We start from the raw sequence: 26,472 nt of genomic DNA on the forward strand, positions 1-26,472 counted from the left end.
AGTTTTCTCCACAATATGACTGCAAAGAACTGGCTTGAAAACATGACATTTTGCAGAGACAGATGGAATGCAGTTAGTTTCCAAGCTAAATGAATGAACAAATGTACAAAGTCATGGTTGGTTTTGGCATGACAAAATGGGAAAATGTTGGTGCCCAGTTTTGATTTAACCCTCGTTTTGTGTGGTTTCAAGTTACTAATCTAATCTTCAGGCTCTTAGTGTGCTTTTTCTTTATAATGGGAGGAGTAAATAGGAAAAATAATTTTTTTTCTAATTATATCTAAATATATTGAAATACAAATGAAAATCTATAAACTGTAACATTATATTCAGTGCTATGTGAAATGTGAAAAACAGAACAAAAATGATTTATTTTGGGGTTCCAGTTATAAATTGCTAGGAACATTCATATAATTATTCCATCAAAAATATGAAAACAAAATTAAAACCCTAGTAAAAAGCAAGCCATTTCTACAGTAAGAATGAGCATTGGGAGAATAGTCAAAGCTAGGAAGCCTGCTGTTCCCAAATCTGGCAAAGATTACTCCAGAACTGGAATTCCCATGACCCAGAACTGAAGAAAAGAGTAAGGAATTCCTAAAAAAACCCTTTATCTGGCAAGCATTGGGTCCTGAGGATTCAGAGTTGGCTACAGGTAATTTAGACAAGATCTTCCCTTGAGTAGATCCAATGGGACTGTATTTATCTAAAAGAAATAAACACACAACAGGATAAGGTGAAGAATGGTTCTTCTTTATTTCTGTGAGAAAAAGAAAACGGCATACCTAGGTTATTTCCAAAAAACATGCTGATTAAAACCAAGACTGAGTATAACAAGTACAACTTAACAAAAATGGCAGCTGACCGAACCTACAGAAAGAAAACAAACACACTGACATGACAGGCCTAGGAATGAAGACCATACTGTGACCCAGAAATCATGTCACACAGAAAAAGAAGTGCAGGTTTTTCATATGTATGAATGCATGTTGTGCATGTGTATACAGAATAGAAATATACACACAGGTACACATGTTCATATACTCATAAACAAAGGCTACAACTATTTGTTACGGAAGTATAAGATGCAATGTGCAACATGCAGACTGGAACATACAGTTAAACTGAACCTTTAAGGGTCATAAACCAAACTAACCGGCAAAGAAAAAAAAAAGAAGAAATCAAACGAAAGGTTAACTCAAGCAGCGTAAGCATGTATCGAGGGCAATCAAATCCAATAGTGCATCGCTAGAATAAACCTCCGACCTCTTGCGGCTGGATCAACACTTAGAAAAGAGGAAGATTTGTTGCTGACAACTATATCTATGATCTATATGCACTATCTATGGGGCGCAGTCATGTCTATGTTCCATATGCTGAATAATCATGAAAAATAAGCTTTGCGATGACCTCTATCATAATTAAAAATCTAGATACTCTAGAAATAACTTGTTAAGGGCAGAAGCAATAAATTGAAATCACCATTCCGGCAATATAGCGATAAATATATATATATTTCATAATCAACTAGGCACTGCTGGTTGCAGTAGTGAAAGTCTTGTGATTTCCAAAAAATGGTAACCTTAATAAATACAGAGTGCGTGTCGGTACAAAAGAAGTAGTGCACAGGAAGTAGGGAAGAGTATTAATGGTACAAAAAGAGACGTTAGAACCATAGCAACAACCGAATGGGTACCTGAGATGTGAAGAAAGCATTTTTTTTTCTTTTTTGTTTTCATTTGCTAGGTTTTATTGGCTAGTATTCTAACGTTTTTGGCTTTTTCTAATAGGAATAACCGGTCACAGTTACTGAGGGAGTAACAGCAGAAATAAATATCCAAGCTACTGGCAATACTACCTACCCGTCTCCGCTAGACTATACTCTTGTGTTATATAAAAATAGGGGGTTTCGAGTGCCTAGGTGAGTTCAGACTCCATGTGACTATTTTTAAGAACATATAAAATGCAGCCTTATATACTTTTATTTTGCAGATCTATCTGCTCTATTGTTACGACTTTACAGAGTTCCACCATATATAAAAGATAAGTCTAGTTGGAAGTCTTCCATTTACGGCTAATTACATTTTCTTTATATCAAACAACTGGGGTATCTATCGGTATTACAGTTTAACATTGGCTGCAGGACAATAAGTTAAACATTTAGAATGTTTCCAGTATGCCAGACCCTCCCATGCCCACCCTAAAGGAAAAATTAATGGGTATTTGCCAAATGATACTTCTAACATGTCTGGCCTACAGCATTCACATTTATGGGCTTATTTATCAATTTGTGAATTTTTTTTTGTTTATAAACTCGTTTATTTTGCTTACTTATTGAAAAATCCAAATATGAAAACTTGTTCAAATAATAAAACTTGAACACCTTAAATATGTGAGTTTATAAAGTTGAAAAAAAACTTGAAAAACTTGAAATCTTGAATTAAAAATATGGCTTGATTTTGCCTAGGACAGCTCCCATTGACTTCTACATAAACTTGCAAGCTTTTAGATGCTAAAAAGCTTTCAAGTTTTTAGGTTTTTTGCACTTCACAAATATCAAATATTCAAGTTCTTGAACCATAATTTGAATATTGGGAGTTTTAGTGCAAAAAAACTCGAATCGTGGAAAAAATTCTAATGAAAACAGTGATAAATCACCCCCTTAAACAGTGACATATCGTGACCTAACTGATAACAATAATGTATGATCTGCCCAACGGATACAATGGCAAGTCAGACTAGGTATCTAAGATGGCTTTGTACTGGGTTCCAATCTATAGAATTTTCAAAGCTAAAATATTAGTCAAAAGATCAGGTGTTTAACTCAACACAAAAAGCCAAGGTACTGTAAGGCGGGAAAATAGATTGAAGTGATCACCGCCTTGATTGATGCCTGACTTTGTGACAAATCCAGTACAAAAGCAAAGTGCAATGCTATAACCAGTATGTTGGTTGCACGGGGGGGAACCGTGCAGCGGAAACATTTATATACGGAGAAATCTTCTGCAGTTTGTACTAAAATGGCTATAAGCCTCCTACTGCAGTAAATCTGATTCTTTATATAAGATTATTATATAAGATCAGCCCTGGTTTTTATCCACAAGCTGATTTTTCCTTTTAAAGAGCACTCCTTGCATATGGCCATGCTGATTGTTGGAAGGGGGATCTATTGTCAGGGAAAATAAATAAGTATAATAAATAATGACATAAACATAAAATATACCATTTCTCTTTATCATTTAAATGCTAACAGCTGTTGATATCAGTTGCTATACTTTAGTAAATATTTTTTACATAAGCCTATTAGTTCCTGAAATGAAATATGCCATAAATTGTGCCCGGATTCTGCCTTTTTTCGCCTTTCACATATATATTTCATATCATTGTGGAAAGACTATTAGACTGATTAAGGTTTGTATATTAACTAATTATGTTCCTCCACATCCGACTACACTCATGTTGGCACCATGCCGCCATCTGAAATTGCCAGTTTTTGTCTTGTTTCATAGGGTAACCCATATCTGTTGGGCATCTGCAGAACATCAAGATCATTGGTTGTGAAAAACACCTGATATCTATGCAGTTTTGTGCAGTTTTATGATAATTGTGCTTTAAATCTAGTTTTCTTTTCAAACTTTTGATGGAAGCCTCTGTTTTGCATACATGTGATAAATCATCAGGCGTTAGCAATTGCAGCCACCTTTGTAGGTAACCTTTAAAATAATCACAATCACGATCATGAAAAATGGCCATGGAGTCACCTGCTGTAGATCTGGATACACTTAACTCTGTTGACCTGACATACACAAGGTTTAATAGCTATACATCAATGTGATGTTTGGCCTGTTTGTTAACATGGCTGCATTGGGTCGGAGAGAGCAAGTTTTACAATAAATAACCATTAGGAGGGAAAAAAGGAGGTAGTAAAAGTCTAGTCTGATGCTGCTCTGACCCTTCAGTATTTATCCACTGTTGACATGTAACAGTCACATCCGCAATCATTTCCATCTGGAAGCAATTTGGGAAAACACAAGATTAATACACCAATACAACGAATACCAAAAAACAGAAGGGCTCAAATTGGTGCTATGGTGAGAGTCTAATTTTAAAAGGAATATCCCTTCTTGATCCGCCCCAAACCCCTGAAACCTGGAAGAAGCACAAATAAAAATTGAAACAGCAGTAGAAAAAAAAACGTATGCTTGTTATCGCAAGTCATAGAATTTTTCTGCATAGTTCGTTTTTACTCTTTGGGCAAAGTGGAAATGAGCTGCCATTGCAGTTTTCTCATTTTTTTTAGGTGGAGCCAGAACTGAATTTGCTGGAAGCCTGGTTTGAACATAAAGCAAGCACTTTTGGGGGGAAATAAAAATAACACCACATCAGGCAGGCAAACATTTTGTACAATTAAATGAAAAAAAAAAGCAAACACTAAATAAAAATATACATTATTCAGTCTGAGCAATTCCATTGAAGGTAATGAATACATTGTGCATTGGAATAACTGTGTTGTGTGAACTGGGCAGAGTCAGTAGTCCATTAATATCAGCTTCAAGACAGCATTTCATCCTTTGCCCGGCAACAAGTAGAGCGTTGCTAAGCATCAACAGGTGAAGCAGGCGCTCTTGGACACCAAGCCTACTTCATAACTCCTCTTTACAGCCTCATTGTTACCACAGTTCCATCTTCCTTTAGCTTTAGTTGACTGAATTTCCAGGCAAAAGCCAAATCATGACCAATGGAATTATTCTCCATCTATAAAAGCATGGCTGCAGTAACTTAATTAAACAGCTAAGCTTATGACAGCCTTTTAAGGTAATTTCTTACACATGGCAGCAGCTGGCTTGCAAGCTTAAGTCTTTAAGAGACACTCTATAGCTGGCTGTGGGGAGGAAGCCGGAGTGGGGTAAGAGGTGGAGGAAGAGTTTCCTTGTTTTCGGTGCAGTTCTTCCCACTTCCCCCTGTTTGTAGTCACAGAGTCCAACATAGGCTTAAGCTTTCCATTGATCTTGACTAGCGACTGCAAAACAGACACAAAACAACACATTACTATGTATTTCATTTAATAAAGACATATCATTCCACTTGAGTATAGGGTTTGAATAGAACAAGAAAACCGCCATGTCAAGTGATGTTGGAATACTTTGGAGTCCAAGGCCACACTCCACGTACACACACACACACACACAGTGTGTCAAATTCCCAAACACCTTCACACCCCCCAACAGTTGTATTTCTGGACTTTATAGAAGAATGTCATTCTTTCTTCCTTCCTTCTTTGGAAAATGAATCATAGGAATAAGCTTTGCATGTAGATATAATACACTAGCAAAAAAGGGATCCTGTCAGTTATTTTGGTTTGCTGAAATACAGCCCTAAGGAAATAGAGGTGATGTCACATGACATTAATTATAAACCCGAAGGGGCAAGGTTTATAAAAGAATGTATTTCACACTCAAGAAAAATGCTCCCTATTTAGTATACTCGCACTATTTATACATGCGCTTGTGGCAGAATTACACCTTGATTTAACCAGAAGTATACACTTAAGGGTGTATATATTAACATTGGAGACAAAGATCACCAGTGATGTTGCCCATAGCAACCAATAAGCAATTAGATTTGAACGGTCACCTACAAGTTAGAAAACAAAAGCAAAGATCCGATTGGTTGCTTTGGGCAACATCAACAGTGATGTTTGCCTCCAATGTTTATTCATACAACCCTTGGAGAACTCCAATGAAATGAAATGTATGTGTAGAAATATGTGCGTTAAACTTGGCTAAAAGACGAACTTGGTATATGCAATTTCATATAGCTATGGTGTTGGTTATGCAATTTTACTAGGTTTGGGTCAGTATTTACTACAGTACCTTCTCAGCTTATTAAGCAAGTGTATTTGCATTGGGTCATACAGTCCCAATATATTCTGTTTGCACAAAGAGCAGGTACAGTATATATTAGCAATGACAGTCCTTGCCGTACACAATAACAATTCAATAACAATTCAAAAAAATGTTCTAATCCTCATGAAAGTTCTAGAAGACAAGTTAAAGATCTGATTCTAAAAAAATCATGTGTCCAGTCGCTAGAATGAATGTGACATCTGTAGCCCTGTAAGGGCTCTGGCACACGGGGGAGATTAGTCGCCCGCGACAAAACTCCCTGTTCGCGGGTGACTAATCTCCCCGAGTTGCCATGAGCCGCCATCCCGCCGGCGAACATGTAAGTCGCCGGCGGGATGGCACACGCGGCGGCGCGATTTCCCGAAATCGCCGAAAAAGACTTGCGAGGCTTTGTATATAACAGCTCAATAAAAGGTTGCCATGTTTGTTTTTGACTTGGGCACCAATCATTTTTAGTGGCCAAAGGCTCCAAATCTAGTGATTACACTAATAGGCGGAAAACCTAGAGCATGGATGCTTTTTTAAAGAATAATAGAAAGCAGAATGGAAAAGAAACAGCAAGCCATTAAAGATCAAAAACAAGAGGTCCTCTGCAGTCACACTCACACTCACATGATATTATATAATTAATATCCTAATTTTATTGATAATACATGAGTAAGTGCCAAAGACCTCTTGTCTTTGTGTGAATTTTGTTGTCACACTCTCATTGCACCCCCTCCTAATTGTTAAGAAATTTAGTAGTGAGCACAACTTTCCCTTTTTTGTGAAAGCAATTAGTCACACAAAGAAGCCAAAATGTATTTATTTTTAAGCTTGAGCAGTTTTAAAATGGAAGACTACAAATGCATTATTTCTGGCTGTCAAAAGTAAATAAGGTCAAGGAAAAAGTGACAATTCCCATTTCATTATAATAATTAGTCTTCAATTAGGTAACTAGGAAGTCTCCAGGGGCTTCACAATTTGGCAGGAAGCCATGGGGAAAAGGAGGAAAAAATGGGCTTTTTTGGAACTAATTCAGCACCCATGAGATTTTTGGAAGAAAAGGCTTTGTATATAGTAATTAGGCTACTAATTATATGGCTTTATGTTAATACAGTTCAGTCTTGTAACCACAAAAGTGTGTTCTTCATACTTAATTTAAAGTTTTTATGGGCGATTGTCTTCTTTGAAATGTTGGAGAGTCAATATTTCTTGTTAGAGACTCAGAAGTTAGTCACACAACTGAATACAGATTTTGTATGAATGTGACAACTCCTTCTCAATATATAACTGTGCCGCTTGGATTTTCTAGGCATGTTTTATGTGTGAAAGGCAGTTTGTCTACTCCTTTCTGCTCAGCACCAGACTTAGAGAAGCAGCAGAATATGCTCATCCCCTTCAACTTCCAAAAAGTGTTTAACATTAAGCATAGAGCTCTGCACCCATGGGGGTATTGAGTGGATAGGGTATCTGTTTGACCCACACTCCATACCCTCCTTACCCTACTGCTGAAAGGGGATCCCTGCTTATGTCCTGCTAGTCAACATTTATGCGGATGAGTAATATATACTATGGTTGTTTATTCGCCAGTAGGTTTTTATATGTGGACATGCCCACCAAATTCAACAATAGGACTTATGGTTTCTCCTGATTCTCTTGGTGCATCTGTGCTGTGCCTATTGACACAGGCCAATGTGGAAACCCTGAAGTTGCCCTGGTTTGGAGGTAACTCCGAGGTTACCCTGTGTCAATAGGTGCAACAAGCGCTCGACTCGAACAGGAGGCAGGAAATGTGCAGGCCCATCCAAGCCCTCCTCTTCATGCTCTACTGCTGGACATTATTCATTTTATGCTGAGAGGACTACATGTAGGTGTTCCCTTAAAACTGTATTTCTCATTTTTCTTGAGTCCAATAAAATTGCCCACTGCTTATTTTGAAGATTTTCATACACTGGTAAAATATTTGGTCGAAAGGATCCATTGTTTAAAAAAATTACAGTGAATATCAAAGGAAAGACATTTTCACATTATAAACACATTTTTAAAATGTTGAAAAAAATCAATTTTTTCTACCATATTATTACACACATTCTAGAATCCTTTTTCCATTGTTCTGTAAAGTAAGGATTTTGGAACTGTGATGTCCATTTGCTTCATTTATTAGTTATAAACCGCAGACGAATCCTGTCCTTTATCTTCCCATATGGATTTTTTATCGTTCATTCGCTAACATAACATTGCCTAATTAATTGTGGAGTAATGACTTGATAAATTGTCATTAGATACCGGCACACAGAAAAACTGATGGTAGCCAATCTAATTAAACCATTGCGGTGCTTGCTGATACCATACAGATGTGAGACGTTGCAGTAAAGCTGTTTGTGCACTTCCCACAACATATGTCATTGTTACACCTGATGTTCACACTGAATTCATTGCCATTCTGCATAGAACTGACTGTGCTTTATATCTGGGACATACATGCCTTTGGAATGTCCTATAAGTACCCAGGTTTTAGAGTCACAATCTCTCATTTGCTTGAGTGCAACAGATCAGCTGCAGAGAATTCACCTCAATGCCCCATGACCCATATGGATGAACCCAACCCGCCTGGCCAATGGTCATGGAATTCTATAGTGACATATATATTTTACAATATGGGTGAATATACATCAGGGATCCAGCCCTCCTGCTGTTTTTAACTCCCAGCATCCTACTAACATTTGCAAACATGTCTTGAGATGTAAATATCAGCCCATAGACTCAGTGGAGTTCCTCTACTTCTTTCTTCATTAAAAATGACAGGTTACAAATTAAGAGTCCTTCTCTTCTGTATATTGGCATGTATACTTGCTTATGCCAAGGCATAGTCCTTATACAACAATGGCAGCAATGCTAAGAATATATAACCACATACATTGGTCTCTAGGGAGAGAACACCTAACCAAAAAATAAACATGGCAGCTTCCAAATATATGTAAATGCAGACATAAAAAGAACATTATGTGCTATTTGATATTAAGTTGCAACCTTATAATTCACTGACCATTTAAACAGAAGATAATATCTATAATAATACTGCCCTTTGCATGTTATTTAAATCACGTTTTATTTATAATTATGCAGTTCTGCAATTTATATATAGACTGTGTACTGAAAAGTAAATGTATAAATTCACTTTATAAATTCTGTAAATTGCCTTTTATTTGCTATCATATGGGGGTAATGTAACTGGCACCACGGCCCCAGTTGCCCACCCCATGCCGGTGCCAGCACGCCGTACATCCTCACAAAAATGAGATTAAAAAATGCTAATATCCCGAAATCCTGTTTGATACCAGCGCCACAAATTAGAATGACCCCTTTTTTACCTGATATCTAATTAAAAACTCATTTGATTACTACATTTCTGACTCAGCTGCACTTATTAAATTTCTGTAATCAATTTTCTTTTATGAAGCTTCTGGGAAATTATCTCAAAAGCAACACATTTTTCTCTTTCTTGGCAGGTTCTTGAACATTTACTGAATTACGTCTCTAGCACCTGCCTGGGATATCAATTAGGAGTTTACTTCTCAAACCATTTAAGTTTATTTGGGCTCCGTCCAATCAGATTAATGCAGCACCCGCGTTTGAAGAACTTTGTTTTAGATGTAATATTCCTGTGTGCTGATAGGCAACGGACATTTATCTTTTTAACACTGTACCTTCTGTCGTTAATTGTGCCTTCCTAGGGGGCAATACGTGATATAAGGGATCCATTAGTGACATCAGGACTTGGCTTCCTAATAAAGGAGACATTGCACAAGGTATTGTTCAAGGTATTCAAGGGTATTCAGGGTATTCAAGGTATTCAGCTGCAGGCAGGATACACCAGGACAATGCCTGTGCAGCAACTTGCTGCTTCCAGTGTCGGACTGGCCTATCAGGATACCAGGAAAACTCCCGGTGGGCCCAGGTGTAAGTGGGCCCTCCTGCTCCTGACCATTTGGTCTGCTTCATGGTCATTCACTATTTCTGAATGAAGAAGAAGAGAAATAGATGGAAGAATAGATTCTAGCATATAAATAAAAGAGACTAAGAGAATAAAGAGGTTGGGTGAGAAAAGGAGGAAATATAGTTTGGAGAGTTGGCCTATGGGCTAAGGTTTCCTGGTGGGCCCCTGGGGTCCCAGTCCAACACTGGCTGCTTCTTATACTAATATTCTTTCCCCTTTGAGTTTATCTAACAGAAATATTTGAAAGTTGAGTGTATAATATATGAATCTTTCTTTGGAGTTTTCTTTGTAGATTTGTGGATTCTGGTCTGGCACAAAAGTGCAACTTTGTGTTATTTCACCTTCCCATAACTTTCTCACCTGCAACATTTGTTACTTTGATATTCTGGAGTAGCCACAGCGGCCTAGGGATTTATCTGGTCAATGAGCTATGGTAAGTACATATTTGGGGGTAAGTACATATTTGAGGGGTAAGTAGTCACACAACTTGGGCACTGATTCTTGGGACATTGGTAATCAAGGTGATTATGGTTTCCAGGCCCTTTTTTTTGCTCTTTATCTTTTTCAACACCGCTAATCCCACCAATTAATGTGCACTGCTTCTATTTTAACACAATGTTTGCTAATTTTCATAGGGGTTCATGTGGTGTTAGAATTCAGTGCTGACACTGAGCTCTAACACCACAAAAATCAGAATGGTGTATGGCTGCTAATAACAACTGAACACAATATAATGAACTTACACCTTGATCTATTTTGATTCTTGGGGCTGTGAAAATACTCAGTGTTTTAACGTGTTTCCATTTTGCTTTGGTTTTCTAACTGTTGAAATCTGATTACTGATTGGATGCCTTGGGCAACATCACCAGTAATGCTTCACTCCACTTTTTACACAGCATGATAAATATACCCCTTAGTGTTGCTCAACTTTTTAAATGCCTCCCCTATTAACCTGTGTCAATCTCCAACATGGCTTAAAGGTGAGCAGTTTAGTGTCAGGCAATGTTCTGATAGGCAGGAGGGTAAATGCAAACAGTGCCCCCGCCTACCAGAACATTGCTCCACCCCCAAGCGCAATGTAACTTGGGAACCTGCTCTTCTCCAAAAGTTGGCACAGGTTAGTAAGCACCTCCGGGCTGATCTAATTTAGATTTTAGGATCAATAGAAAAGAGTTGGCTTCTTTATTTGCTACAGTGATCTATGTGAATTGTGGTCAGTTGCATTTGATGTAATGAATATTAAAATAATATTCAATAAATAGAATAAAGAAGTTGCTTACCTACCAGCGCTGCACCAGCTCTAAAGCACAAGCGCATAGATAGAAGGTTTCAATCAAGCCATTAATTCAAGAAAATTAGATTTTAAAGTCATTTCTTCTTTTATTAGTGAGAGGTGCCTGGTACGTATAATTTTACAGTGTGTGTGGCCTTTACTTGGAAAGATCTACTATGGCAATTAAAAAATGATATTGGCTGTCAGGGGTTCACATATATTTTGTTAATGTCAGCTGCACCAACTGCTACAACAGTTGTTTTGCTTTGCCGCTTTAGATATAAGGCAAAATATTGAGATTTGGCTGGGGTTTTTTTGTCTCCTAGTGATAGTGTTCACAATAATAACTTTCTGTCTAAGTGTAAATTACCCACAGAGCAATTAATGATACCCAATACTGTTTCTGAATTCCTTTGCTTGGTGGGTGCACCCAAAGTTATCACAGCAACCCAACATTGCCTGCAAACAGTTGTAATAGGTCACTCTTCTGCGTACTGAAGCGGGTAAGTACTGAAGCAGTAACTGCACAAAATATCCATTGGAGACTCTTTCAAATAACCTGTACAGATTTAATAAGATATGAAATACACTGCACCTTTTGTACCACACAATTCCTTTGCTTAGTTACACCTCCTCTTCACAGGGCCCTTTTAATTAATGCACAAAAGGGCATTTGCCCAGGACTGGGGGCCCACAACCAGATTTAATCTGCTATAACATTTGACTGAAGAATCCTCCCAAAATGGCCCCTCATTTTAATCAGCTGGAAGAGCTCAACATATAATTTGTTTTGCTTTCTCTTAGAATAAATATCCCTACAGGACATATTCTTAATAAAAGAAACTGATATTTGTGATTACAGTTTATCTTTTCCTATCACTGTTGGTATAGGCTGGCACGCCTGAACCTCAAGTCTATATCAGTAAGCACAGACTTTTCTCAGTATTTCCTGCCCTACTGTACTTAAGTTCCCCTGCTTTAGGGTAGTCCTGTAAGACATTTATTGGAGCAGGCTCCACAAATTGCCCTGGGCCCACTGGTACCTTAAAGCCACCCTGCCTCTTTACCTGGTGGTTTAAAATATGTGTGGTTTAATGCATCTCAGGAGAAAAATCTTGTAGACTTAATCTAAGCGTCTTGCCAAATAATCATCTGTTCTTTTTTTCTTGCTGGAGGTGACATCCTTTATGCTATGTAGGAGGACTCGTTTATAATATAATAGACACAGAGCCAGGAACATATAGTACATTTTTGGTTAACTTCACTCATAAAACATATGGGTGCCCCTATGTACAACATACAGTATACTGCTAAAGTGCCTAACAAAACAATTTAATACATTGCACTAGTGTTCCAAAGGACCATATGAAACGATGACTAAAAGTGTATAAATGAAATACAAAAATAAAAGCGTATGAATAAATTTGCAGGTGCAGATACTGAGATACAATACTTGCCCTTTTCTGTGTCAGTTGCTGAGCATTTTCTGTACAGGAAGAGATTCAGATGGACAAGATACATAAAGGAAAGACTTAACTAAAGCTATAGAAGAGGTTTTGGCTTTAGGTGTCTCTTTAAATGTTGGATAATGTTCCTGTATAATTAAGCAACCTTCCGCTTTATATTCTTACTCCAGCTTACTTTAGTTATAAAACATCACAGGGTATAACCCACATATATCTTCCGATACAGTATTTGTATGCATCTGTCATATTGTTGAAAAGGCACTCAATGAATCACAATGTCTGCCCTAGGAAACATATTTATATATCAAGGGTTGAGCCATATTCCAATCTCTGCAGCACTGGCCGGGTTTCAACAAATCTTTCCTAATAAATTAGTTTGCATCACACTCAAGGGGCTTACGGACTCCATCCATATATTATGAAAAAGATTAAGCTCCTACAGTGCATGTCCCAGGAATGGATCTTCAGTGTTTTAATTCACAGACCTGCTGTTCTAACAAGTCTTGCCCAGAAATCTATTGGCCTCCTCCTGAACTTTATTCCACAATAAAAGTCGTGTGATTTAAACAGTCGGGCAATGTGCTTTGCATACAAAGTGGGAGGCACTATAACTTTTGCCATGAAAAGGAGAAGAATTGCAACCTACCCATTAATTATTGGCTGGACATCCAGGTAATAAGTTATATAAAAGGTAGGTCTGTTATTAACCCCATCGTGGTTTGAGTTTATTTAAGCAATGAATTTCTTTTCTTATATTAATCATTATAGAAGTTCTCTTTTGGTCTCTGCAGTACTGTAGAGAGACTAATCACAATAGCCTAACCCAAGGAGCTGACTATTTGCACCTTGACTCTTCCAGTTGCAAAGATTACGATATATTTAGTCCATGTTCCCAAAACCATGAAGGGAACAAAAACCTTTATTAATATTTTGCATAACCATGAATTGCACAAATGTTGCTGGACTGTGGGCCAGAATACTAAAATAAAAACAAGGCTCAAAGCATGCTGGGAGACATAGCAGCTACATTAGGGATGATTCTTAAAGCAACCCTGCCCACACAGCCTTTCTAAATATGTAGTCCAACTAATGGTTGAACAGTGCAGCGCAGCAGTGTTTAGACACCCTCTAAAATGAGATGATTCTTAAATATTTGATAAACTTTCCCTTTCCCCAGGGTTAGCAGGTAAGTAAATGCTCCAATGACCACTGGTGCCTAAACAGTTATATCAGCCTGGTTTAGGCAAAAGGATAGGAAAACAGGAGTCTCCTGCATCTTAAAATAGGTTTGGGTCATTTAATCTGGAGCAGGGAAGTACAAAGGGGGACTTTTATGGGATACCCTCTCTAAAAGGGGTTCATGAAACTGGTCCAGCTTGCTCTAATGGGAATAATAGTATCCACCTTTTATAATAGAGGGTTTTATCTAAAACAGTTACATCAGCCTGTGTTAGCCAGGTAGGATAGGTAGACAGGAGTCTCCTGCATCTGGAGGTTTGGCTAATTTAATCTGTAGAAGAAGTGCAATGGAGGACTTTAATGGAACATCCCCTCTAAAAGGAGTTTATGAAACTGTTCCAGTTTGCTCTACTGGGAGTAACAGTATCCTCATTTTATAACAGAGGGTTTTATGTTCAAGCCTTACCTTTCTAAATATTATGTCTTTACGTCTGAGCTGACAAACCCTATTCTTTCCAACATTTATACTGAGAAGCAATCAATGCCCTATTCGTCTGTTAGCAAACCTCTTAAGAAAAGTCTTCCACTGGTATTAATCTCATATCCAAAGCTACCCACCCCACCTCTGATTTACCTGCCTGTAGCTATGAAGGCTAGAAGACTCAGATATGTTTAAGTCTCCTTTGAAGCTGAAGAGCTTAATCCATCATAGTTTTTAGACCCTTTCTGATGCAGTATATTTTGCTATTTGTCTTCCCTGAAAATAGAATGGTGATATAGTCATCCATTCATCATCTTTTAGATGTGTCTTACAGTTTCCCAGTCTGTTTTCTAAGCTGTCTTTTCAATCTCAACTTGTCTACTTTATTTTTCATTTTCTTTGCTTCTCGCATGCTTTTTTTTCCCACTGATGACAAAACCTTTGCATTTTGCATAATACCTCCCAGTGTTAACACTATGCACTCAGCTGCACAGTTTGTGGCAGAAATAAATCAAATCTGAACAGATAATGTATTGTGGTGTTTTTGTAGCTCTTGGGGTGATCTCCTAATGGTCAGGTTATGTGCACTTATTGTAATAGCTTTATATCTGCTCCTATGTGTTTAACCAAATGTAAACAAAGCAAGGTTAGACTGTTTACGACACAGTGGGTAACCTCCGGCTCCCAAATCCAGATGCAAATGGTTCTGGAAACCTGAGACAAATGAGGTTTCAGTACAGAAGAAGTATATACAAAATATACCGTGGTCAGGAGCAAGGATCCTGTGAATAAGAACAAGACTTTGTAAGGTCCTATTGTGTAGGTCACTCTAGGAAACTTCAGATAACTTTTAGTATGTTATAGAATGGCCTATTCTTTGCAACTTTTTAATTGATATTCATTTTTTATAATTTTTGAATTGTTTATCTTCCTGTTGTGACTCTTTACAGCTTTCTAGTGGGGGTCACTGACCCCAGCAGCCAAATCGCTGTTCCTCTGTGAGGCTACAATTGTATTGTAATTGTTACTTTTTATTGCTTATCTTTCTATTCAGTCCCTCTCCTATTCTCTTTCAAACCGCTGCCTGGTTGCTAGGTTAAATTGGAACCTAGCAACCAGATAGCTGCCGAAATTCCCAACTGAAGAGCTGTTGAACAAAAAGCAAAATAATTTAAAAAACACAAATAATATAAAATGAAGACCAAATGCTAATTTTCTCAGACTAGCACTTTCTACATCATACCATACTAAAGGTTAATTTAAAGATGAACAACCCCTTTAAGTCGACAGTCTTAAGATACATGCAACTAAATAGTGATCAACATGCAGTTGTACACCTGAAAATTACCATATACATTAAGGGTCGTATTTATTAACACTGGACACAAATATCATTGGTGCTGTTGCCCACAGCAACCAATCAGATATCTGCTTTTGTTTTCTAGCTTGTAGGTGACCGTTCAAATCTTATTGCTGATTGGTTACTATGAGCAATATCACCCACCATGTTTGTCTCCAATGTAAATAAATACAGCCCCAAATGTCCCCAAGGAGGACAAACAAGCCTAAAGGTGGCCATACACGTTAAGTTCCGCTCGCTCGGCGAGGTCGCCAAGCAAGCGGATCTTCTCCCAATATCACCTATCTGCAGCTACAATTGGCCCGTGTTTGGCCACCTTTAGAGAAATCTGTAGGTATCCTTGGCTCAGGCCCACTGTGTTCATTAGCTATAATTATAACAATGCCTGCAATGTGAACATAGCATTTCTGTTGTTTTCTGGTTTTGTTGATTTCCTACCTGGCTTAAAAAAGATACAAATCTTATCTTATTTCAAGATCAACCCATTATACTATACCAGTGTTGAACACTAGTAATGTGAAGAGCCTAACTGATACTATATATTACTGACAGTACTGGCTTAATGTTCTGTCATTGATATGGCCAGTTCTGCAATGTTGTTCCAGGTATTGAGTGACAGTTATGAATAACCCCTTTTATTTCCAACAAATGAAACCCTTCCTGACCCTAAAATGGCTCTCCTGTAGCTCCCTGTATTATCTGCTAATGTGTAATACCCAAATATGCCCTTTATCTGCATAAACCCTTATTTCCCTTCCTTATTTGTAATACTTCAAGGCTGCTATATCGGAGCAGTTTGTTTCTGTGCCACACATTGCACCCATTCTCATTCTAACACTGCCAAATGAGCTGATTTCCCAAAGAAAGTCTAATGTTATTATTGGCTGATGTACGAGAGCACATATCAAAATAGCAATTTCATGCTTGTTTAGTTAAAAAAGAAGCATAATTTCTAGATAATTACTGTACTAGCTGGTGGCATTCTCACCACATAGTGCAATTAATCACTGAAATCTGATTTTTTGTTCTGGTAAGAACAGTCGCTTCATTACAACGTTGGCATTAGTCTGATTTTGCTATCGTTCTTCAGCTTTTTAACTTTTTATGGGAGCGCTATGATGAAACAAGAGACAAAAATGGTTTAATTATGCCTGTAACCATCATATGGCATTGAGGAACACATTAAAATTCTACTATTCTAGTTCTATATGTTCAGGGGGACATTATATAGTGTCACGTGATCTGTGCTTGATTGCTGATGATTAAAAAAAGAAGAATGGTAATGTCGTCAAAATAATAATATCTTATTGCTAAGGTTGCCAAATTTCCAAAGTGAAATACAGGTATGGGATCCCTTATCCGGAAACCCGCTATCCAGAAAGTTCGAATTACGGAAAGGCCATCACCCATAGACTCCATTCTAAGCAAATAATTCTAATTTTTAGAAATGATTTCCTTTTTCTCTGTATAATAATAAAACAGTACCTTGTACTTGATCCCAACTAAGATATAATTACCCCTTATTGGGGGCAGAACAGCCCTATTGGGTTTATTTAATGGTTAAATGATTCCCTTTTCTCTGTAATAATAAAACAGTACCTGTACTTGATCCCAACTAAGATATAATTACCCCTTATTGGGGGCAGAACAGCCCTATTGGGTTTATTTCATGGTTAAATGATTCACTTTTCTCTGTAATAATAAAACAGTACCTGTACTTGATTCCAACTAAGATATAATTACCCCTTATTGGGGGCAGAACAGCCCTATTGGGTTTATTTAATGGTTAAATGATTCCCTTTTCTCTGTAATAATAAAACAGTACCTGTACTTGATTCCAACTAAGATATAATTACCCCTTATTGGGGGGCAGAACAGCCCTATTGGGTTTATTTAATGGTTAAATGATTCCCTTTTCTCTGTAATAATAAAACAGTACCCGTACTTGATCCCAACTAAGATATAATAAATCCTTAATGGAGGTAAAACAAGCCTATTGGCTTTATTCAATATTTAAATGATATTTAGCAGACTTAAGTTATGGAGATCCAGTTTACAGAAAGATCCCTTATCCGGAAAACCCCAGGTCCCGAGCATTCTGGATAACAGGTCCCATACCTGTATAGGCAAAGGAAGGGGCTTTAGTGCACTGAAAATCTTTATATGCCACGCTCACTTTTAGGTCACTCCCCATTGCCAAAAACCCACTCAGCATCACAGTCACATATTTTAATCTTATTATATTTCCCTGAAAAAAGCTCCAAAATGATTTTTGAAATGTTCCTTCAGCAAAGGAAACGCAAGATCAGGAAGTTTGGAAGAACATGGTAGGAGGGAAGGGGGTCAGGTGACTGAAGACCACTCCTTCCTTCCTCCTGTTCTGGCAACCATTGGCTGGGGGGGCAGTTTTTATTGTGCAGTGTCATTTTAAGAATCTATCTATATGATTGCTGGACTACAGATTCCATCTGTCAGGAGTTCACCACTTCTGATCCAAGATGGCGACACCCATGACCGCAACATTATGTCGGCTATGGGATGCAGCATCATGTGACGTCATCAAGTCGCGATTTGGTACGAAAATTCAAAATAAAAAGATGCCAGAGACCCAGGTTCAATGCACAAATATAGTTTTTTCCTGTGAATCTCCTGGGAGTCTTTAAATTACTATTTTGACTAGATATACCGGTCCCTGGTCTGCTTTGTTCCTGACCATGTTGATTGCTGCCTGCCATCATCTTTTGCCTGAATATGAATTTCAGCTTTCTTAACCCCTTGGATACTGTGGACTCACTGAATAAGGCTTCCTCCTTGGTTCTGAATTCAGAAGGCCTCAGGCCATAACACTATCCTTCCTGGATAATAAGCTGGCAGATATTACAGTTAAGGACAATTAAGGAGAAGTAAGGAGCAATTAAGGAGGAACAAGACTATGGAAAGTATAGGGGTCATTTACAATGTCCTGTAAGAACTGTTAGAGCACTCAGGGCCACAAGATCATACCCCTTAGTGCTGATGCATAAAGCACTGGGCTCTGCACCTTTTTCCATAGGGCAGGAGATAAGTGTATGGGAAAGAGATAGAGACAAGGGGATGTAACTGGAATGCTTGGCCTATGGACTCAGCTACAGGAATAATGATTGACAGCTGAGAGACAGGTATCTAATATTTTCTCTGAAAAAAATCATTTGACATAAAGTGAGCTCTGGTTTGGGGGCTGACTTACATGACATTTCTACTTTCAGCAGAGTCTGGAAAGAGCTGTAGCCATGAGCGTGTTACATCAGGCATGGTAAAGTAATGTGCTAAATAGCCATAGGGAGAACATGTCTTGAGAGGTGACATCTATCTCCTAGCATTTCCAAATTATATCACTCAGTCCTGCATCCTTGGTCATCACCAGAGATCGGCTGTGACCACTCTCTGGGGCAACCAATGCACTAACATCATCAGCTGCCATGTGAAACCAGACTGAACAGACATGTTAACTCTAATAGGACAAAAGGCTAACTATTTATATGGCAAAGTTAAGGTAGACAATATAGGATAAAAGAAAAAACTCATTAAGGCCTGTTCTAAGCCATTTTGCGGTGGCGCTGACCTTTATTGTATCATAAACAGAATCTCTAAAATGTATCTGTATGTTTACAAGCAAAAGCCAATCACTGTATAATGATATATGGGACATATGGGACATACAGTAATAGCTGTATATATGCCCAATAAATGCCACCTGTTCCCCTTTATCACATCTTCGGAAAAATAAGGCGTAATATACTTGTCTTAGTTATTCACAAATAAAAGTTAACACTTCTATCCAAAATACATTCAATTACCAAGGATTAATAACAATACACTGTTTATATTTTCAAAATGCAACATATATTTAACAAAAGTTAGTCTGAGGGAGCAATACCTCTACATTGAGATGTTTTACAGAAAGTTTTTCCTATATAGGAGCCACTGGCACTTTAGCTCTGATTTCCCTTTATGTGAGAGTGAGAGGCAGATGAGATGTGAATAGTTGGAGTAGATGTAAGCTGGGCGATAATCATCTTTTTTATGTCGGAGGTAGGCTTACACAGCTTCGTCTTGTGACATCAAGCTTTTAGCTTCCCCAAAGGCATATAAAGCACTCTTTTCAAGTTCTACTGCTGTGTCGTTTCCTCTTTATCTGAACATCAAACTAATAGCTGCACAGCATGGTACAGAGGCTGCAGCAAGACGGAATGACAGACATCAGTGCATTCCCTTAGGAGATCCTGCTAGGGGTCAGCGGTGCAACTGTACAACCCAAACTAGCCTGAATCCAGAGCGTAGGCATTTAAGGCTCCCCGCACGCTATGCTCATTTCCATGTCCATGATAATTAAAAGAAATCTCTTGTAAAACTAGTCTTGCAATGTACAGAAGCCAAGATCAAACTAGAATATTGCTTTATTAAAAGAATTTAATAGGAAGGGAAATAATCATGCACATACACTGTGGCTCCCTTTGAGGAATGTGAATATTTAAGATTAGCAAAGTTGACAAATAATACCATGTTTATGCTGTTTTATACTTTGATTCAAATCAATACTAATTACATGCTTCAATGATACTGGCCATAGTTTTAAGGCCAAGCACTCTTACTGGAAGGGCAGTAGATAATGTAGCATGATGCTCTTGTGCAGCCATATTTGCAATGGAGGATTACAAATGATGATCAGATTTGGCCATCTCTTGACTGCTGTAGCTGAAGATGATATGGTATTGTTCTCACAGTACTGGTTTGCTACCTCAGTTTAACTTTGATTTATATAGCCACAAAGAAGAACCAGGTGATTGATGTTTAATAACCCGATTGAAATCTTTAACTGGGTATTAGAAAAACAGGCTAGAATGTTAAGCTGGTCATACATTGAAAGATCTGCTTGTTTGGCGTTCATTGCCAAATGAGCAGAACATTGCCTGATATGGCCACCTTGAGGTAGGTAATATTGGACTGATCCAAAGGTCACAACAACAGGGTGGGAAGCTACATTGTGTGGAAAGTGAATAGCAACTTGTGAGGTTTCAGTCAATGAGATGGATCAAGTTTAGGTTAAAGACCTACAATCAGGGAAGATGACATATCATCACACAACCCACACCAACAGAATATTAGTATACAGAGCACAAAGTACCATTTTAGACAGATACAGAATGTTGATAGTAAGTAAGGAGTACACCATGGTTCATGGAATACAGCAGTTATTTCCCCTAATCAATAAGGTAAGCCTTTACTCGGGACTTTGACCATAACTAGAAGTCACTGGGCACCACAGATCCACTTACTCCCCAGGCTTTCATGTATCATTCACTTCCCTGAAGGCTCGCTTTGCTATATTCCACTACAATTTCAGAACTATAGGAAATGCTTATACACTACATGTGTCTCACCTAAGTTAAGTAGAAAATAAATGTTATTGGTCCTAGCACATTGGATACATTATCCCTTACCTCATACAGAGGAAAACAAATGTTGTCAATCCATTCAAGTTGTAATCGAGGAAGCTCATCTTTCCTATTACGATCAAAAATGGCCTGGGTACAGGAAAGAAATCACACATTAAGTTGTGCAGGGCCTCATTTTTCTGCAGCAATAATTCAAAACCTATTAATTTTGCAGTTGTCCAACAGGCAACCCCCATCAATTCCAATGTCATTTAGCACAGATTTTCAGTGTCCTAAGGCTTCACCATGGGCCCATATTTTATAGATATCCCTTTGCAGCACAAGGGAATCGATCAGTAACACAATGGAATCTTTCAAAATCTCAGGCTTATAACAGATCCAGAGGAAGGTAAAAAAAAACAAAACATGGCATCCAAACCCAAAGCGCAACTGTACCAATCCCTGTGCCACTGGGTGCCTATCCAGAAAACACCCACTCTTTAAAATTCTCAAGGAGATGGCATTTAATTTGTCCTCTTATCATGTCAAGAAGAGCTATGTCCTTCAGAATACACTGTATGAAACTATGTTTGTCCTTGGAACTGAACTGACCCTAGAAAACACCACTGCTCTACTGTTAGTGTACTCTCGCACTTGCAAGGATACATTTGAAAATATTTCCTTAATTGTACTTTTTTAATCAATATATGTTGAGCTTCTTAAACTAAACTTCCTCTATTCCTTTTGGCTAATATCTGATAAGTAAACTACACAGTATGAAGCTGCTAATGATTTGCACATAGCATAATGGTTATATGTGCAGGTATATATTTAATACTAGTATAAGTCTATGCTGATTGCTAAATATTGTTGCAGTATTATAAGCATGAGGCTTAATGGTGACTAGGCCTTAACACAAGTTTCAGTGAGTCATGTGACAGACATTACATCACTAAAGACTGATTATAAAGGATGACATCACCAGGCTAATTTACAGAATATTAATTTCAGTTGCATTTTTTGGAAAGCATTTACAACAAACATATAGAGCATATACTGAAAATATGGTTGTGGGGGGTTATTGGCTGATGCCATACTGCTATAAGTTATAAAGGGGAAAAGACCATCTCATATATATATGTAACTTACTGAAGGTGTCATTTTGAGTTCTAATCGTTCACGATCTCCTTGTTCGAAGAACTCGCTGGTTACCAACTCAGCCACCTAAAACACAAGATGGCACTTTGAGATGTAGTTTGATGTTGTCGTTTATATAACCTCCATGGTCTCCTCATCTGTCAAATAATGTGACTTTCACTTGTATCCTCCCTCCAAAGTTTCTCCACAATATATAAATGTGCGTGACGGAGTCATTTTCTGCTCGATCCTTCCCCGCCTGCTAATCAGTATTCATTCTGCTCGTTCGTATTACCCTCAGGATGTCATGGCCAAGGAAGACATTTGACTGAATGAGTGGAAAGCCTTCAAATTTAAAAACTATGCAGGAACGTATTCATCAATGTCAATGTGTGACAGTGCCGGAGGTATCTCCATAATGCAAGAATACAAGCTCCCTGAAAGATGGGACGCGTTATAAAGGAAAGGTTAGAGCATCCAATTTAGTTTGCATCTTAACAGTGTTTTTTTTTTTGTTCCGTTGGTTCATTTTTTCCATCAAAAATCATACTGCGTAGATAACTGTGTGAGCAACCGCATTTGAATAATCTTAGATAACTAAAAACTTGTTTTCAGGGAATAATGGAGGTGCAATGAAAAAAAAATATATATAAAGGACAAATAGGACAAAACGTGTCAAAACTAACACTAACAGCCATATTAGGAAGGCATTATTCTTTTGTGCTCAGGCTTTGTGTATTTTCCCCTAAAGGAGGACTAAGGCAACCACAGCTCTTTAGCAGGGAAGATCTGCACCTCTGAATATGACCACAGTAGCTCTCCATCTTCTTTTCTGCTATAGCAGCTTCCATTTATGAGGGCTATGTAAAAAAAGGCACTTAGTTTGCCCAGGAGCAGTTACCAATAGCAACCAATCAGAAGGTAGCATATACTGGTCACCTGCTTCATACAAACATCTTATTGGTTGCTATGGGTAACTGCTCCTGGGTAAGCTTAGTGTCTTTTATTACATTTGGGGGAATATGTTCAAAGAGTATAAGGATTTTCATGCATATTATTTATTAAAACCAAATCCTTGTACTATTGGCTCCCAAGTATAATATGCAACCGTTTATATGCAATTGACCAATAATTTGTCTTTCTGCATATTTGAGGACCAGATTATATTAAAACTATGATGCCATACAAAAATTTAAAGGGCCCTTGTGCAGAGTGCGGGACTGCGGTAATCCTGTGCAGGACATCTTAGCCCTAGAATTTAGGTACAGTAGCTTTAACAGCCAATAACAGCCATTATTTATAGATATATTGGAGTAGGAGTCACATTCTATTGCTCAAGGTGTTTCAGGCATTATAAAAAGTAAAAGTGTTCCTTTTAAATAAACCAAAGGTTTTTATGTGATGTCCAATGTTTCCACTACCTCCGTATGACCTTCCTCAGGGACAAATGTATAAAGAAAAAGAAAGAACGAGACAGCGAAGGATCTGTGAACACCAAAAGCTATAGAATCTAATTTTTAAGTCTGTTAAATCCTCCTGCTGCTATAAAATGAGCCGCTGAAGGGTCACAGGGCCCAATCTCCGATTCTGAGCTTCAAAGGCAGCATGGCAAGTAATGACAAGCTACGTGTATCATTTAGAACTGAGATACAGAATACAATAATGTGATAGCAGGATGAAATTTTGCAAAAAAATGTGGTTTTATTCATTGTATGAGTGAAAGCAGCTAAATGGCACAGCTCATGAGGGGAGTCGTGTAACTGCCTTTTATTAATTGATTGCTGGGATATAATTGGACAAGCATAGCATTCCAGGGAAATAAGGATTTTCTTCCTCTTACTACCCGATTATACTCTTTAATAGCAATTACATCAGAACAGAAGCAAACAAATTTATTGCTCATTTGATATAACATCGCTGAGTGTTTTGCATCAGTGCGTTCCTTGTGTAAACTCTCTATTTTTCCTTCCTTCTGCTTCATAACAAGGAGCAGGAGATTACAATCCGATTGGATATGACCTTCTCTGTAACAGGAAGGTACTGGCACATTCAATGCCAGTTTATAGCTATCATTTCCACTCACGGCCAAAGAACAGAAAACTTGTACCCAGGGAACGAGGGAGGGAGCACCATATTCACCTTTGGTATTAAGAAGCTAAAGTCTGTTTTTCAATGATCCCTGTATAGATACAAGGCTGAAGATGCAAAAAATTACTGTATAAAAGTAATTACAGTATAATGCACTGTTGCCCTGCACTGGTACAACTGGTGTATTTGCTTCAGAAACACTACTATAGTTTATATAAAGAATGCTGCTCTGTAGCCATGGGGGCAGTGATTCAAATAAGGCACAGGTTACATAGCAGATAATAGATAAAACACCATTATATTCTATAGAGCTTATCTGTTACCTGCTATGTAACCTGTACCCTTTCTTCTTTTATCCAACTTGAATGGCTGCCCCCGTGGCTACACATGAAATAGTTGGCTGCAACAACTGTATGAAAGTGATGTCCAGGAAGTGCATTATAGGTCCCCCTAAGTATATTGTCAGATACACAATACATTATTGTGCCCAGATTATATCATTATCCAACCAAAATTTTCTAACCTGTCCGATCCGATCACCATGGTATGAAAATTACCAGGACAACAATTTGTTGGTGCATGTATGGCCAGCTGTAAGGCTAATGCCACATACAATGCAAGCACAAGCAAAGGTATGCGAGTATTTTTTTTTGGACCAAAATAGTTCTGTTGGGAGTTTTGCTTCTGAAAAGTGCTCACAATTGCTCACCTGTAGGGTTTATTTACCTGTCCTTGGGGCACAAGTGCTAGAGAGCTAGGGGGCACTAGAGTGTGGCTCTTTAATCTTACTAAAAGGAAAACTATACCCCCAAACTATGTTGGTCTCTATACAAATATATATCATAAACAAGCGCATATGTAAAAACCTGCTTCATCTACATAAACCATTTACATAAAAATATACTTTTTTAGCAGTATGTGCCATTGGGTAATCCTAAATAGAAAACTGCCATTATAAGAATTAAGGCCCGCCTCCTGGGATCATAGGATTCACAGTGCACACAAACAAGCCAAGGCACATATACATGCTAGGCCACATCAGCCAATGAATGGACAGAGTTCTGTTTTTTACTCCCACACTACTTCCTGTTACAGTTAGAGCTGCATTATTTCTGGTCATGTGATCTCTGAGGGAGCACACAGCCCATCACTAAATGGTGGCTCAAGGGAACGGATGTAAAGGGTAATATTTACTGATATATATCTTTCAGTTTGGTGAGATTCTTTATTAGTTCCCTTAAGATAATATAAACTATCTGTTGGTTAAGTATTTATTCTGGGGGTATAGTTTTCCTTTAACAAACACTTGTGTCCTGGAGAATGTTGCGTTCTGCAGCAAGTTAGGGGGCGGGGGGGGGGGTGCCTAGGTGCCCCCTGCACAGCACAATGACTCTCACTGGGGGACTTTCTCACATATGTAATAAGCTTTGGAATACTTACCATAAGAGGCTTTAATATGATTATATCTATTAATATTACTGTAGGAAGATTCTGTAGTTCAGCAATATGTGCCAGAAGCAACACATCTATGTAAGGTTGGTGTCCCATTTTTAAATGTCCAAGCTCTGAACACCTAAATGCCATGACATGCCTACTTCTCCTTTAAATGTCACTAAAATGATCCCACTGCACCAATCCACTCTCTAAATGGGCATAGGCAGTCATAATACAGAGAACTCCCAGAACATATGTACCACAGTGCTCCCCAGCTGTACCATTCAAAATATGAGCAAGCCTGGGGCATTCCAAATCCATGCAGCACCCACCTCTAGCCCTCCTGTATGCAGAGATGCCCACACAGTAAGGCCCAAGTCTTTGCTCGCCCTTCCAGAAGCCAGAAGAATTGCTCCTTAGGGTGCAATATGTTGGGCCTGTCTTTGCACTTTGCCCCTTGCCTCACTGTTTTTAAATGAGCCACCATGACTTGTATACACCAAAAGCAAATATGTAAGAAATCTAATTCTCTACTGAAAAGAAATCAGAGATGATTCCTAGGCAATTTTCACTTTTTGTTTCCTTAAAGATACGGTTGCATGAAAACAGTAATGCTCAGATAGGCATATTCACTCAGAGGGCAAATATATCAAATCCAACATTAAATGGCTTCTCCCCAGACAGCCTCACTTGCTTGGGAATTCCAGGTCCAAGAGCCACCTTTTGGCAATATTTCATGAACATTTCCAGCATCA

At 38.2% G+C, this 26,472-nt stretch overlaps 1 protein-coding gene across 1 annotated transcript in view; it reads right to left on the reverse strand.

Annotated features, from left to right (window-relative positions):
- Positions 1–732: 732 nt before the first annotated feature.
- pde11a (phosphodiesterase 11A) overlaps positions 733–26,472 on the reverse strand; it is a 255,900-nt gene continuing 230,160 nt past the window's right edge. The window contains exons 18-20 of the mRNA XM_002934600.4: positions 22,208–22,282; positions 21,125–21,208; positions 733–5,020 (exon numbers count right to left, since the gene is read on the reverse strand). Of these exons, the coding sequence (XP_002934646.1) occupies positions 4,853–5,020; positions 21,125–21,208; positions 22,208–22,282 (327 nt within the window). The 3' untranslated portion in view covers positions 733–4,852. The remainder of the gene's footprint in view (positions 5,021–21,124; positions 21,209–22,207; positions 22,283–26,472) is intronic.

This window comes from Xenopus tropicalis, chromosome 9 (genome assembly GCF_000004195.4).
Source record: "Xenopus tropicalis strain Nigerian chromosome 9, UCB_Xtro_10.0, whole genome shotgun sequence".
Classification (NCBI taxonomy): domain Eukaryota; kingdom Metazoa; phylum Chordata; class Amphibia; order Anura; family Pipidae; genus Xenopus; species Xenopus tropicalis.